This window comes from Antechinus flavipes, chromosome 3 (genome assembly GCF_016432865.1).
Source record: "Antechinus flavipes isolate AdamAnt ecotype Samford, QLD, Australia chromosome 3, AdamAnt_v2, whole genome shotgun sequence".
NCBI lineage: Eukaryota > Metazoa > Chordata > Mammalia > Dasyuromorphia > Dasyuridae > Antechinus > Antechinus flavipes.
This window is the reverse complement of record NC_067400.1, coordinates 266,576,100-266,588,667: the sequence shown is the minus strand read 5'-3', so window position 1 is coordinate 266,588,667 and position 12,568 is coordinate 266,576,100. Positions and strand designations below refer to the sequence as shown.

Sequence of the window (12,568 nt, the reverse complement as noted above, 5' to 3'; positions counted from 1 at the left end):
AAAAAAATAATCCCTGGTGTTTCTTTTTTTTAAAATATTAGTCAGTATGATATAGCACAATTATAACTTAAACCACAGCAATTAGGAAGATTGGGGAAAAGATTTTAAAAGCTTTACAAGTGAATATTTAAATATATAAGAGGAAAATTTAAATACTAATTCTATACACAAACAAAACCTATCTTATTGGCTTCATATTTTTAAAAAAAGGTTAGGATTTTGTCTCGCTTTTAAAAAAAAAATAGAAGGCTGTATTGATGATCTTGGAATGAAGACATGTTTAAATCCCATGATCTCCTTTACTCTGAAATTAATTTTTGTACATTTGGAAACATTTCCAAGAAAGCTTACTTTACACTACAAAGTTCCATGATAAAGACACAAAACTACAACTTAGGTTGTTTATAAGGGGGGAAAAACAGGAGAGGCACAACCAATCCAATTTTAAACAGATCCAAATCATTTACTGTTTTGTAGTACATTATTACACAATCACTATTTTGTAGTATACTTTAAGATTTGATTCTAGATTTTCTTCCCACTTTTTTTCATTATTAACCTTTTACAATTCTTGATCTTTTGATTTTCCATATAAATTTTGTTTTTTCTATAAAATATCTTTTTGAGGTTAGGTTCACAAGACAGAATAGTCAACTATAGCAATCTAGTGTTTGACAAACCCAAAGATTCTAACTTTTGGGATAAGATTTCATTATCTGATAAAAACTGCTGGGATAACTGGAAATTAGTATGGCAGAAATTAGGCAAGGACCCACACTTAACACCACATACCAAGATAAGATCAAAATGGGTCCATGATCTAGGCATAAAGAACGAGATTATAAATAAATTAGAGGAACATAGGATAGTTTATCTCTCAGACTTGTGGAGGAGAAAGAAATTTGTGACCAAAGATGAACTAGAGACCATTACCGATCACAAAATAGGAAATTTTGATTATATCAAATTAAAAAGCCTTTGTACAAACAGAACGAATGCAAACAAGATTAGTAGGGAAGCAACAAACTGGGAAAACATCTTTACAATTAAAGGTTCTGATAAAGGCCTCATTTCCAAAATATATAGAGAACTGACTCAAATTTATAAAAAATCAAGCCATTCTCCAATTGATAAATGGTCAAAGGATATGAACAGACAATTTTCAGATGAAGAAATTGAAACTATTACCACTCACATGAAAGAGTGTTCCAAATCACTATTGATCAGAGAAATGCAAATTAAGACAACTCTGAGATATCACTACACACCTGTCAGATTGGCTAAGATGACAGGAAAAAATAATGATGAATGTTGGAGGGGATGCGGGAAAACGGGGACACTGATGCATTGTTGGTGGAGTTGTGAATGAATCCAGCCATTCTGGAGAGCAATCTGGAATTATGCCCAAAAAGTTATCAAACTGTGCATACCCTTTGATCCAGCAGTGTTTCTATTGGGCTTATACCCCAAAGAGATACTAAAAAAGGGAAAGGGACCTGTATGTACCAAAATGTTTGTAGTGGCTAGAAACTGGAAAATGAATGGATGCCCATCAATTGGAGAATGGCTGGGTAAATTGTGGTATATGAATGTTATGGAATATTATTGCTCTGTAAGGAATGACCAGCAGGATGAATACAGAGAGGCTTGGAGAGACTTACATGGACTGATGCTAAGTGGGATGAGCAGAACCAGGAGATCATTATACACTTCGACAACGATATTGTATAAGGATGTATTCTGATGGAAGTGGATTTCTATGACAAAGAGTTTCAATGGATAAATGATGGACAGAAGCAGCTACACCCAAAGAAAGAATACTGGGAAATGAATGTGAACTATTTGCATTTTTGATTTTCTTCCCGAGTTATTTTTACCTTCTGAATCCAATTCTCCCTGTGCAGCGGGAGAACTGTTCAGTTCTGCAAATATGTATTGTATCTAGGATATACTGCAACATATTTAACATATATAGGACTGCTTGCCATCTGGGGGGGGGGGGTGGAGGGAGGGAGGGGAAAAAACGAAACATAAGTGAGTGCAAGGGATAATGTTGTAAAAAAATTATCCTGACATGGATTCTGTCAATACAAAGTTATTATTAAATAAAATAAAATTAAAAAAATAAAATAAAAAAAATAAAATACCTTTTTGGGGGATTTGATTTGCAGATTAAGCAAATTAATTTAGGAAGTATTGTCATTTTTATTTTACTGGCTCCATTACCTGTGAGCAATTACTTTTTCTCCAATTATTTAAGTCTTTCTGCAAATAGCCTTTTATACTTATGATCATAAAGTTCTTGAATGAATAATGGTAGATACACACATAAATATTAAATAATTTATGTTATTATTTTAAAAGGAATTTCTTTTACTAACTCTTCCTGATGAATTTTATTAATTGCATATAGGAATGTTGATGATTTAGGTGGACATATTTTATATTTTACAACTGTACTGAAGTCATTATTTCAATTAATTTTTAGCAGATTCTCTGGGTTCTCTTAAATTCCCTAGCATATAATTTAGAAAGTTTTTTTCCCCTCTTCAATGCTTATTCTGTCAATTTGATTTTCTTGTCTTATTACTATAGCAAGAATTCTAATATCATGTTAAATAGTACTAGTGATGTCATCCTAATTTACCTAGGGTCTTAATGTAAAGACTTCTATTACGAAGAATATTTGTTCTCATATTTAAATATTGTTTATTCTAAGAAATATCTCACTATTCTTAGAATTTCTGGAGTTTTTGATAGAAATGAGTTAATTGTTGTCAGTAGTCTTTATGGGATTTATTGATATAATCATATGGTTTTTATTATTTATGTTATTAAGATGATTTATTATATTTATATCCTTTCTTATGTTAAACACTTTTATTTCTTGGAATAAACCCAACTTAATCATAATGTATAATCTTGCTAAAATGTAGTTTTAGCTTACTTGTCAATATTTTGGTAAAAATTTCAATATTTATCGGGAATATTGGACTATTATTTTATATATTTTTTGCTTTGTTTCCCTCTTATTTAAATATTGATACTATATTTCTATCACAGAAAGATTAGAAGAGTGATTTATTACTAAAAACAAATGATTTAATATTAGAACAGTAAATTTGATAAGTTAATATTTTTACAAATAAATTCATTATGAATCTTTGAGTTTCCAGTGTGAAACTCATTTTAATAAACAGAAAACTCATTTTAATTCTTTATAAATCTTTGTGTTTCAAGTATTTTTCTTGTAAATGATACTATTGGATTCAGTTTTCTAATCCATTCTCTTATATTTTATGAGTGAGTTCACCATATTCAAATTCATAGTTCATTGATAATTGCATCATTTCTGTGCTCTCATACTTTTTCCTCTTCTCTACCTCAAGGAGGTAGGTGGTGATTTGGAGTTTGACAGTTTTGAATTTATAAGTGAAACAGACTATTTCTATTTCCTCTCTGTTATAGTTTCTCATCTTTACACTGTCCTTGATCTTTTTAATTCTCCCTTTACATTTCTCTCCCAATATTTCTTACAAGGAATCAAAATAAAGAATACCAGCCTATAGTTTACAGATATCAATCCCTTCTACTTTTTGAAATGTGTATCAACATCCAAAGAAAGGGAAATTCTTAAAATTTTCATTGGCATTTGTATTAAAAGAATTTGAGTTAAAAACCATTTCTAATTCTTATTACTTGTATAGTAAGTTGTGTATCACAACCTTCACTAGATCTAAGATCTAATGATCACTAGTCCATTTTAATGTCTTGAACCATTACTTACATTTTTATTGTGTTTTCTTTTAATATTGTATATTTGTTACCTTACCAACTACATTGTAAATAACTAAAGGCAATGGTATACTGGTAAAGATTTAACAACTGGCTCGTGCCTTCATTTCCCATAAATGTGTCCTCTATAAATTTTTATGTTTTACCTGAACTATTAATATTTTCTCCCTTACTCTCTTGAATATAGAAAGTCAATGCCTGAATTGTTAGCCTTTACTGATGATTTCTAAGATATAAATGCTCACACTGAAAATTTCAGTCCCAAGTTTTCAAGCTGGTTCCAACACACTCCTACTTGAAGGTTATCTACTATACTACTCATCTTTGTATTTCTTTTTGTGACTAGCAGAGTGCCTTGAGTGTAGTGCTACAAAAATTTCAGTGAATGAGGAGTAACATGGAAAAAGTAGCTTTATATCTAAGATTATGAGAGAGCAAAATAATAAATGAGGGAGATCAATTACATTTTTAAATGATGAGCAGAATTTTTCATACCTATATATGTTTTAAAAATCAATTTGAAAGGAAAGATCAATTGCATTACCTGATTACTTTCTTCAGGTATTTTGCCTCTTTCTGGAGTAATTTTAAAATGAGCTACCTTGTGGAAGCTGAATTCTACAGGAAGTATCTTGGAATGATTTTGTATACTGCATAAAATCTCTGAACGATGACCCATAAAACAAGGTTTGAATTTAAGAACTTTTCCTGGGTCAAAACTTAATAAGACTGGTAGTCCTGAGCCTGTGATTGCTAACTCCACTTTGTGCTGACCTGTAAAAGACAATAAAATTTCTGAGCATTTAAAATATCTTGTGAATTCAGATGACATTCAAAGCCTCTACTAAATTAACATAAGATTCTGTGAAGCATCAACACATCACTGGAATGGTGATATAGTTTGGAAATTTGTGTGGAGGGAAACACATATGGCACCTATAAGAGACTCCCCATTTCTTGGCTGATGCCATTGGAGAAGATACAAAACTCCCAGGCCTGGTATGATTAGGTATTGTTCCCCTAAGTGAAACTCACTATGAGATAAGACTGATATTTCTGTTTTTCCTCCAGTGACAGACCAGATTGACATGTAGACCTCTGACTTTCTTCTTACTACAATCATTTGTGAACCCAGAGCCAACCACACTCAAGAGGCTCTAGACAAAATGGAAAATAGCTGTCTCTGCCTTCAAGTCAGGATTCACTTTTGCTATTCTCATTGATTTTATCCTTCTAGAATCTATATCCTTCTTCCCTTACCCCCATCTCCTGGGCCCAAATGTATAGTACCTATCTGTTTACCATGACCTTCCTAGACTTTACTCTTTGTCCAGACTGGCAGTATCTTCCAAACTTCTTTTGCTTGATGTATTTCCACTTCAACTAGCTCTACTTGCTACTCACATTTTACTATCTTAACAACGCTTTAAGTGCAGGCTCCCATAATGTAATTTATAGGATGAGTTTTCCACTAAAGCCTTATGATAGTTCATGTCTTTTCTAACTGCTCTTATTTCTGTCTTGGCAACTCTTACTCTGTATACATAGACTATCTTGACAATCAAATAATGCCAGAATAGATTTCCAATTCATAATGGAAAACTGTAGAACAGAAAAAGAATCTGTGTGACTTGCTGAAAAGAATTCCAGATTTTTCACACACACACACACACACACACACACACACACACACACACACTTACACTCACACTCATACTTAATAGCTACTAAAAGATGAGTTTACAATTTGTGATTCCCAGAGCACATCACTCTTCCTTTCTTTGTCTCAATTTCCTCATTTGAAAATAGGAATAACAATACCCAAAATACTTACCCAAACTGATGTGCGGAAGGCTCTTTATGTATCTTAGAACACTATAGAAATGTAAGTTAATACTATTATTATTATAATCCAAGTTTCCTAATCCCTAACCACTATTTTTGTGTAGTATATCATTAACTTGGTAATCTACCATCAAGAATTAAATTTCCCCCATCAAAGAATATAAAAAATAACCTAAAATTAATTTTTCTTCATACAAGATGTACTTTGCTTTGAGTAGTTCTGTAAATATTTTAGTAATGAATACTTAAAAATTTATTGTATTTTTCTATGTTTGCAGAATTTTATCTTTTCAGCTATTACATATACCTAGTTGTCTTTTACACTTACTTTCAGTAGCTTTTTCTTCTTTGGCTTTCAGAAAAGAACTTTTACTTTGTATTGCCTCAAATCTCAAAAAGAGAGCATAGTCTTGTCTGTGGGACAAATCAGCATACTTCTTACCATTATCATACAGTCTATAAAAATTGATAGAATTATGTTTCAATTACAGAGAAAATTTATATCAATTTATAGTTATTTCATCCCAAACTCTAGCTTTAATATTTCTTGGTTAAAACTCTGGGATAAGAATATAAAACATAATTATCTATCAGATTTATATATAGGGAATAATTTACAAATATATAAAAGAGAGTACAATGTGAGATGTTGGCTCTATAAAAGTGAGGTTGGGGATGGGGGGAAACCTATGATAATTTACTTTGCTTCTCATCATCTGACCCAGCTCAGAATCAAGAATGTGGGGCTAGATCCTCTTATCCATACCTAATATTCCAAATGTACAATTTCATCCTACTAACTGGGATACTTATTAGTTCATCAACACCATCCAATAGGGGACCAATTTTTACTCTGACTTAATAGCAGCAGGAAATAAAATCAAAACAACTAATCTAAATTTATGTAACATAATTTTGGAGATTTCATTTGAAAACATAATATATTGAATTATTTTATGTGCATTAGAAAAATATAGTTATAAATAGAATTTCACTTTCAAGACAGATAACCTAAGAAATATTAAATTTAAAATTATAAGTACATAACAAATGTCTCTTGCCTTTTTACTAGTACTGTTATGACAAAATATTAAAATTAATTTGATGAATGTATTACCAACAACTTTCTAATACAATTAACATTATTTCCATTACAAGGGTATCTTACATACTTACTCTGGACTAAAGCAAAATGTAATTACTGCCTTTTCATAAGGTAATAAAATTCCTTCATTGGGAATACAAGCAATAAAAGTGGTAACATCTATGCTTCTTATTTTACTTATGTAGAGTAAATCATGTAAAGTGCCATCTATTCTTTGCTCAAGATTTGTACCCTGAAATATAAAACCAAAATAAAAATATATAAAAGTTTCCATAATATATCACAGAGTCACTACTATAGCTCTATAGTGTATAAGAAAATTAATAGATTGTTTCTTTTCTTTAAATATTTATAAATGATATCATTATAAATGATAAATATAAATTATAAATATTGGGGTCAAAAAGTAGGCATATTATAAAATTAAAAGAATAAATCTTTCTGCAAGAAAATAGATGAGAATAAAAATTGCTAAAATCTGCAGTCTAGGAAAAACTAGAATTGTTTAACTTTTGTTCCTCAGTGTGTGTGCATATATATATGCATGTACAGAAAATAGATAAATATACACACACACATATATATACATACTCTCAAATATATATATATATATATATATGTACATATGTTATACATACTCTCAAATACATATATGTACATACTCTCAAATTATTCGGGGGGAGGGGGGTGTGAAGATTGAGTAAGAGATCCTAAATCAGTTGCACTTCCTCCAGTTCACTTGATAAAATTACAGAATTTAATTTACATTAATTTAATTACAAGACAGATAACAACACTAAGATTTCATGGTTTTAAAGGAAGCAAGCATTTATAGAAGCATTTATTCTTTATAATTAAGAAGTATTTATACTTTATTAATCCCTTAGAAAGTAGAGAGTTCTTTACACAAATCTGATATAATTAAAAGGTAAATAGCCATTCATATCTGCTTTTAAAAAGCAAGCTGATTTCTGTGAGGAAAGTGGGGTACAAAGAGGAAGGCGGGTAAAAAGCGAATACTGCCGCAGAGTGTAGCTGAGTTGTAGAAATAAACAGGTCCACAGAATCCAAGAGAGTTACACAACATCAGAAACTCTATGCAAGGGGGAACAAACTAAGGTTATCAAGGAAGAGAAAATATCCTTATTATGCATTGTAGTAGTTCTGGAGATATGAGCTACCTTGGCCACTTGTCATCCCTTCATCTTTTTACCCTTTTATTAATTATGTGATAATGAGCAAGGCTATATTTATAGAAGAGGAGCCTAAGGTTTATTGAGAGGATGGTTTATGGTTATGGTTCTTATTATGCCACTTCAGAAATAACCTTTGCTTTGAAGGTAAATGAGGACTTATAAACAATAGTTTTAGGAGAACCGGTTCACAAGAATTGCTAAAAGGCTATGGTTTATGAACTACAATTGCTCACTTTCTTGCACATATCACATGTTATTTATGTGTACACATAACCTAAAATTAGTCTTTAGTGTATCTTTCCCTCAAGGGATCCCAACTTGCAAGTACAAAATAAAGGTCCATGAAGAGAAGGAAGAATAGAGGTGGGGGAGCTACATTTATATCATCATTATTTTGTTTAAAGTACTGCTTCTCTAACGGTTACTCCCAGGAAATAATGATAGTGAAATAAACTAAATTAGCAAAAACAACTTACGTATTTCAAAAATTAAACGATTTGTCCTAATTTTGCTAAAGACTAATAAATACTTTCAAACCATATTAAAACATTTTAAATATTGAGCTAACTTACCAATTCTTCTCCAATTGTTTCATGTTCCATCACTGCTACCCAACTCATATGTTCAGGACTGTTATTATACAGAAGTGCATGCTCAATCTTTGATGTTCCAAAGAAGACAGCTCCAAATTGTATACATTTCAAGCTTTTTTCTCCACTTATATCAAACAGTTCAATAATTTGTGGAACGACAGAAGCTTCAATAGTTAAAACTGTTTCTTTGCTACCCTGCAAACTCACTCTAGTAAAAATAAATTTAAAACAGATTTTATTAATTTTTACAAGTGGAAGCACCAAAATACACTTTATTTGGCTACCAAATATCAGAATAAAAAGATATTGCATATGATATTAATTAGAGAACAATGAAATAAATATTACCTAATAATCTACTGAATTCCAAACTTGTCTATTTCTTCATAGGGAGAAAAATTCTGTACCAAAGCAAAAGCCAAGCCCCACTCCAGTGCTGATCAATACAAAATGTTTGCACTATTCTGTTTTTGATGGTTAGTTCCCACCTTAAGCAGCTGTTGCCATGTCCCAACACCCATATCAGTTTTCAGTGGCTTACCATATTTGTCACAAACTTAATTCAGATTCCCAAAAGACTTTAACTCTATTGAACTTCAAAACTTTTGCGAGCTCAAGAAGCTTACACTTTTACTAGTAGCAGGAATTTGAGGTATGTGCCATCAAACTCAACCAAACCCTCTCATTTTCCTTCCTCCCTCTCCTGAATTCTATTCCCATCATTTGGCTTCATTCAATATCATTATTCTTTTTACAAAGCTTATGCTCAATCACTTAGGAGAAAATGTTTCAAATTTTCTATGTTTTGATTCTAATTTTGCTACCACTTAGTACTTCACAATCATTTTTGTGGTGATTATTAAAGCATTTAATAAAAGAAAGGAAGGAGGTGGCGTTTACCAACATTTTAACAAAGTATTGTTAGGAGTGGTGCCTGTAAGTTGGTTTCACTTTAAGGGAGCAGTAAAGTTGTCCTTGGATATAGAGCTTGAATTTTTGGTTTGGCTTCCTAGATCTTGGAGGCATAAAATTTTCAGCGCATGGGAAATGGTGTTCTAAAGGTATTAGAGCCATTCTTATTGCTCTGAAAGGATAAGTATAGATTGTCAATTGCTGGGGTAAACATAAAAATGGAGTGGAATAATACTTTATCCAAAATTAATTAAGAATTGTATACTTTTTAGACTACAGAAAATCATCCCCAGGATAATACACCACAATCAAGTAGGATTTATATCAGGAATGCAGGGCTGGTTCAATATTAGGAAAACTATCAGTATAATTGGCCATATTAATAATCAAATTAACAAAAACCATATGATCATATCAATAGATGCAGAAAAAGCATTTGATAAAATCCAACATCCATTCCTATTAAAAACTCTTGAGAGTATAGGAATAAATGGACTTTTGCTTAAAATAATTAGTAGCATCTATTTAAAACCAGCAGTAAGCAGCATATGTAACGGGGACAAGCTGCAACCATTCCCAATAAGATCAGGAGTGAAACAAGGTTGCCCACTATCACCATTACTATTTAATATTGTATTAGAAATGCTAGCTTTGGCAATAAGAGTTGAGAAAGAGATTAAAGGAATAAGAATAGGCAATGAGGAAACCAAATTGTCACTCTTTGTTGATGATATGATGGCATACTTAGCGAACCCCAGAGATTTTATTAAAAAGTTATTAGAAGAATTGTATACTTTTTAATGTGGGATGATTTCAGTAGATTACAGACCACATTTGGAATTAGCTAGGTTTTCTCCATCTAGTGTGTTCCCCAAAACTTAACTGAGTGGCTGAATGCTGAATTTGCTTTGGGTTGATTTCCCATCCCTTATCTATAATATTAACCATCATTTATATTAGTTATTTTAAACTAGCCTCTGCTACCACAGTTTTTTCTGACTTAGTCAATATTACATCATTTATATATTGGTGGAATGATATCAATGTCCTAAGAAAGTGGGGCTTCTTTCAGACTTCTGCCCACCAAATAAAGATAATACGGAGGATTCAAGTAATCCTGAGGAATGACAGTGAAGTTCTTATGAATTCTTATACAATTAAAACAAACTCTTGCTGCTTAATCTCAGACACATAAAAAGAGGAAATGGCACTGAGAAAATCAATAATCTGGGTCTAGTTTCCCTAATCTACTATATTGACAAGGTTAGGAATAGTCCTCTGCAATGAGCATAAAAATTTTGTTTAGTTCCCAAAAATCTATTCTAAATTTCCAGACATCAGTCTTCATCAGTCACAGAGGGCAATTATAAGAGAAAGTCAAGTAGCAAAATACTTCAGCCTGAGATCCAAACAGGGATCTTCCATCCACCTCCCCTGAGTAAGCATGCTTCTAAACTCAGGGGCTTCCCTGGAAAATCCTCAGTGGAAACTGGGGCACCTAATGATTACATTGAGAGGCCTCTTATATAATAACCATAACTATACGAGTACTTATGTGGTTTCCAAAACTTTTTATAAGTTCTATTTCATTTAATTCTCATAACAACCCTGTAAGGTAGTTTTTATCATTGTTATCATTCAATTATTTTCAATCACATGTAACTTTCAACCCCATTTTCTTAGCAAATATACTGGACTGGTTTGCCATTTCCTTCTCCAGTTCATTCTACAGATGAGGAAACTGAGGCAGATTGAGTCACACAGCTAGTAAGTATCTGAGGTTATATTTGTACTCAGGATGACAAATTTGTTGTTGTTGTTGTTGTTTTAACTGCATACCTAGCACAATATGCACTATGGCACCACTTAGCTGCCAGGTACTATTAGTTCTTATTTTCCAGGTGGGAAAACAGGTGAAAGGGATTCAGTGGCTTGCCCAGTCACACAAAAAATGTCTCAACTAGAATGTGAACTAAAGTCTTCTTAACTCTAAGTTAGTACTCTACACCTTGAGCCACCTATCAACCTGCCCCTTATCTGTCTGGTGATACTTTCCCCTCCTTTCCCCCACTGAACCACAATAACTCAGGATTACAGATTTCAGTTCCACTGTAGTCAAAAACAGTCTGAGCTATTTTGGGAAACCTGCTGTGAATACAATCTCTTAATTCTTACTGCACTTGAATGCTTCCAAAAGACCAGGTAGGGTAGAAAAATGACCAAAAGAGGCAAATATAGATATATAGCCTAAGATAATGGAGTAAAGCATGATAGCAAGGCTTTTTTATAATTAATGAAATTACAATATACTCACTTTGCAAACTCAGTAACAATTCCAGGCTCCTCTATACATATATAAACTTTAATATTTGTTGATGATTTAGGTTCCACAATTCCACTATTTGGTTTTATAGTGATAGGTAACTTCCCTTGATAATCTATGTCAAATGAACCTAAGGGGAAACATAAAGCCAGATATTTAAGTGTGGGAATAAATTTCCATCAGTAAATAAAACATTTGGTATATTCTGACACAATTCTAAGCATTAATTCCAAAGTATTACTGGAATAAAGAATATTTTTATCATTTTATTATTATTGACATATTATTATTAAATTGAATTATTTTTAATTATTATTAAATTAAAATATTATTTATTTGTTATTACTGGAATAAAGAATACGGTCCTCAAAAAGCTTATGTTCAATTGAGAAAAACAACATGTAAACAGATATAGACAAGAGATGTAAAGCATAAATAGAAGGTGATCTTGGAGAAGATATTTATCAGCTTGGAGGAAAGGGTAAAGAGACTAGCAGAAAAGAGCAGCTAAACTGAACCATGAAGGACGCCAAGGACTATAAGAGATGTAGGTGAATAGAAAGAACATTTGAAGAATGATGGACATTCAGTACTGAAGCACAGAACTAGAATGTCACATGTAAGGAAGAGCAAATGAGCCAGTATGGTTAAATAGTAGAGAATGTAGGAAAGAATAATATAAGGTGACTGGAAAGATAGAAAGGAGCCAGGCTATGACGAAATTTAAATATCAAGCAGGGAATTTTATTTGTGATCCTGATGTTTACAGGATACTACTGAAGTATAGAGAGGAGTGACA

General features: G+C 31.9%; 1 protein-coding gene across 1 annotated transcript in view; it reads right to left on the bottom strand.

Annotated features, from left to right (window-relative positions):
- The window catches only part of CFAP47 (cilia and flagella associated protein 47), a 141,997-nt gene that overhangs the window by 94,689 nt on the left and 34,740 nt on the right, over positions 1-12,568 (bottom strand). Inside the window, exons 4-8 of the mRNA XM_051990592.1 lie at positions 11,761-11,899; positions 8,514-8,742; positions 6,817-6,977; positions 5,963-6,096; positions 4,340-4,569 (exon numbers count right to left, since the gene is read on the bottom strand). Coding sequence (XP_051846552.1) covers positions 4,340-4,569; positions 5,963-6,096; positions 6,817-6,977; positions 8,514-8,742; positions 11,761-11,899 — 893 coding nt within the window. The remainder of the gene's footprint in view (positions 1-4,339; positions 4,570-5,962; positions 6,097-6,816; positions 6,978-8,513; positions 8,743-11,760; positions 11,900-12,568) is intronic.